At 53.6% G+C, this 3,312-nt stretch overlaps 1 protein-coding gene across 1 annotated transcript in view; it reads right to left on the bottom strand.

Moving 5' to 3' along the window:
- NIPSNAP1 (nipsnap homolog 1 (C. elegans)) overlaps nucleotides 1-3,312 on the bottom strand; it is a 22,097-nt gene that overhangs the window by 2,992 nt on the left and 15,793 nt on the right. Inside the window, exons 5-8 of the mRNA XM_012644085.1 lie at nucleotides 2,252-2,322; nucleotides 1,963-2,103; nucleotides 1,621-1,652; nucleotides 1,150-1,301 (exon numbers count right to left, since the gene is read on the bottom strand). Coding sequence (XP_012499539.1) covers nucleotides 1,150-1,301; nucleotides 1,621-1,652; nucleotides 1,963-2,103; nucleotides 2,252-2,322 — 396 coding nt within the window. The remainder of the gene's footprint in view (nucleotides 1-1,149; nucleotides 1,302-1,620; nucleotides 1,653-1,962; nucleotides 2,104-2,251; nucleotides 2,323-3,312) is intronic.

Here is a 3,312-nt window from a genome sequence, read left to right as displayed (position 1 = left end):
GGGCATGGTGGCACATGCCTGTAGTCCCAGCTACTCGGGAGGCTAAGGCAGAAGGATCGCTTGAGCCCAGCAGTTTGAGGTTGCTGTGAGCTAGGCTGACGCCATGGCGCTCTAGCCCGCGCAACAGAGTGAGACTCTGTCCCAAAAAGAAAAAAAAAAAAAAATAGACTGGAGAATCTGTGGACTTCTCAGCATCCCACTGCCACTACCTCAGGCCAGGCCCCCGTCCTCTCCTGCCTGAACTTGTGTGACCGTCCTCTGGTGCCCTGTTTCCTCTCTTGCTCCCCCACCAAGCACTCTTGGCAAAGCCACAGCAGCCGGAGGAATCACATGAGAACATAAATCAGGCCATGTCACTGCTGCTTGAAGCAAACACTGAGGCAGCCTCCTGCTGCATTTACAATAAATCCCAGCTCATCCCCACCTGATGTGGCCCCAGTCCCCTCTCCTGTTCCATCTCCTCACACTCTTCCCCACTCACTCCACACCAATCTCCTTGCTATGCCTCAAAACCCCGAAGGTCTTTCCCTACCACAGGACCTTTGCATGTGCTGTTCTGTCCACTTGGAATGTTTTTCCCCAGCAATTCACAGCTGGCTCCTCATCCTTTAGCTCTCAGCTCACATTTTACCCCCTCAGGGCGCTATTCTTTGTCTACCCGAGCCAATGTTTTTCTCCATCATCTCTCCCTGCCTCTTTTCTACAAGTATTATTTGGGTTTTTTTTTTTTCTTTTCTTCCCACATCCTTTATGTGAATTTTTTTTTTTTAGAGGGGCAGGGTGTGGTCTCACTTTGTCACCCAGGCTAGATAGAGTGCAGTGGTGTGATCATAGCTCACTGTAACCTTGAAATCCTGGGCCTCCTGAGTAGCTGGGACTACAGGCATGTGCCACCATACCTGGCTAATTTGGAGGGGGAGGGGTTTGGTAGAGACGGGGTCTCATTATATCTCAACTCCTGGCCTCAAGTGACCCTCCTGCCTCAGCTTCCCAAACTGCTGGGATAACAGGCATGAGCCACTATGCCCCGCCTACAAATATTATTTGTAATAATCTGAAATTAATCCTTGTTTGTAGTTTATGTCAGACTTAGTATCTCCAGCTAGAATGTAAGTTTCATGAGGGCAATGATGAATCCCCATTGTCTACAGAGAGTGACAGTGGAGGAAGGACTAATAAAAGGCTCCTGGAAGGTCCCCAACCTACCCCAGAGATGGTGCACAATGTAGAGCTCTCCTATCTGTGAGAAGAAGCCGCCCACTGCCTCCTGGTTCTCCTGCCGGTACTTGATAGCTCGAGCCCTGGAGAAGAGTACGGGGCAGAAGCCAGGGCTGGTGCAAGGGTCCCCTGAGGTGGACTGAGGCTGACTCCCAGGAGGGGCCTGAGGTAGGGCCCACAGCTCTCCGAGGAGATGGGGTAAAGGGGTGATGGAGGTGGGGTGTTCTACAAGGGAGGCCGCACAATCCTCTAAGAGATCCTCACCTCCTAGTTGGATCTTTCTCCAGATCCACCAAGGGCAGAGGACCCTGGGTTCCCTGTGATCTGGCCGTGGAAAAGGTGGCCCGTGGTGGGGCAGGTGAGCAGGGTTCCCCCACCCCCAGCCCTGGTGCTGTCACTCACCAGTTGTTCCCCCACTCGATCATGGTTCCTGGCTGAAAGACAACCACAGAGAGGGTGGGAGTGAGCCCCCACCTTACATTCCTGGCGTCACAGCTGGGCAGGGATGGGAAACTGTCCTGTCGCCCTAGCTCCAGGGGCTGCTTGGCCTGGATCACAGGCCCTGACTCACACCTGGTATGCACGTGTGCACCTGTACGTACACACCTCTGCTCTGCGCCCACGGGGAGAGGGCAGAAACCCCAGTCTAGGTGAGGTGTGGGGGCACGTCCACCTCGGGCAGCTGCAAAGCAGCACCGCAGCAGGAAGCTGGGAGGCAGGAGGGGGTCTGTTGGAGGGAGGCACCTTGAGCTTGTATGTCCTCAGCTCATAGATGTTGGGGCCTGCTCTGGGCAGTGGCTCGTTCCAGAAGCTGAACTCAAGAAGCAACTGGTTTCTCCTGGATAGCAGCATCTGGCTCCGCTCTTTTCGGAACTCCAGGTACTCCTGCAGGCACGATGGCATGGGCACAGCTGTCAGGAAGCACACCCCCTGCCCCCTGAGAGTGTGCCCCATGGGGTAGGAAGGAGCCACCAGCCCTGGGCTGGGCTGGAACCGACATCCAGAGAGGTTTGCAGAGGGGACGCTGACATACCTTGTTGTTTTTGAGCTTGTTCATGCAGTCCATGAGGGCTGGATAGCCACCGGAGAATCGCCACAGGTGCACTGTGGGAGTAGGACGTGCAGGTCAGGGGGCTGCTGGATGCTGCCGTGTTCACCCCAAGGCTGGATACGTACATATGTGGCGGGGGAAGGGGTGTCCCTAGTTCCCTGTAGCACCAGGACTCTGAGTTCCCTTTGCCTGGGGGTATGCGTGGGGGGAAGGGGGACAGTGTTGAGGCAGGGGTGACCCCAGACACAAGTCTAGGAGACCTACGTTTGAGCTCCAGCTCTGCTGGGTGGCCTCTGACTGATGCCTCTAGGCCTCAATGTTTTCACCTTGAAAACAGGAATAATGCTTCCACCCAACCTTCCTGAAATAGCAGTAAGAAGATCAGATGTGTCCTGTGCCCTGGGAACAGCAGCATGCAAAAGGATGACCACCAGGCCTCTGAGAGACAGGCTGGACAAAAGGCCGGGGTAAGCCTGATGGGCTCCTATGGAATATTCCCACATGATAAACTGAAAAAAAGAAACTTGCACGGTATGCTACCACGTGTATTTAGGGGTGGGGAGGACATATGCAGAGATGCTGATCTATGCATCGTCTCTTGACTGAGACCCAAGAGATAGTGACAGTAGATGCCCCTGGGGCAGAGACTTGAGGCCTAGGGGACTCAGGCAGGAGGGAAGCTTACTTTTCACTGAAAACTGTTTTGTTAGGATTTTTTAAAATCATATTCTCTGTACTGGATTGAATAGTGCCCCCTCAAAATTCGCGCCCACCCAAAACCTCAGAATGTGACCTTATTTGGAAATAGGGTCTTTGTAGATGGAATCAAGTTAAGATGAGATCACACTGCATGGGCCCTAAATCCAACAACCAGTGTCCTTATCAGAAGGAGATTTGGACACAGAACACTATGTGACTAAGGAGGCAGACATCAGAGTGATGTATCGACGAGCCAAGGAACACCAAGGGCAACCACCAGAAGCTGGAAGAGACAGAAGATTTTCTCCTAGATCCTTGGGAGGAAGCATGGCCCCGCCAACACC

The sequence above is a fragment of the Propithecus coquereli genome, unplaced genomic scaffold, assembly GCF_000956105.1.
Source record: "Propithecus coquereli isolate 6110/MARCELLA unplaced genomic scaffold, Pcoq_1.0 Scaffold206, whole genome shotgun sequence".
In the NCBI taxonomy this organism is placed as follows: Eukaryota; Metazoa; Chordata; class Mammalia; order Primates; family Indriidae; genus Propithecus; species Propithecus coquereli.
The sequence above is the reverse complement of the archived record's forward strand: the minus strand, read 5'-3'. Positions and strand labels throughout refer to the sequence as shown.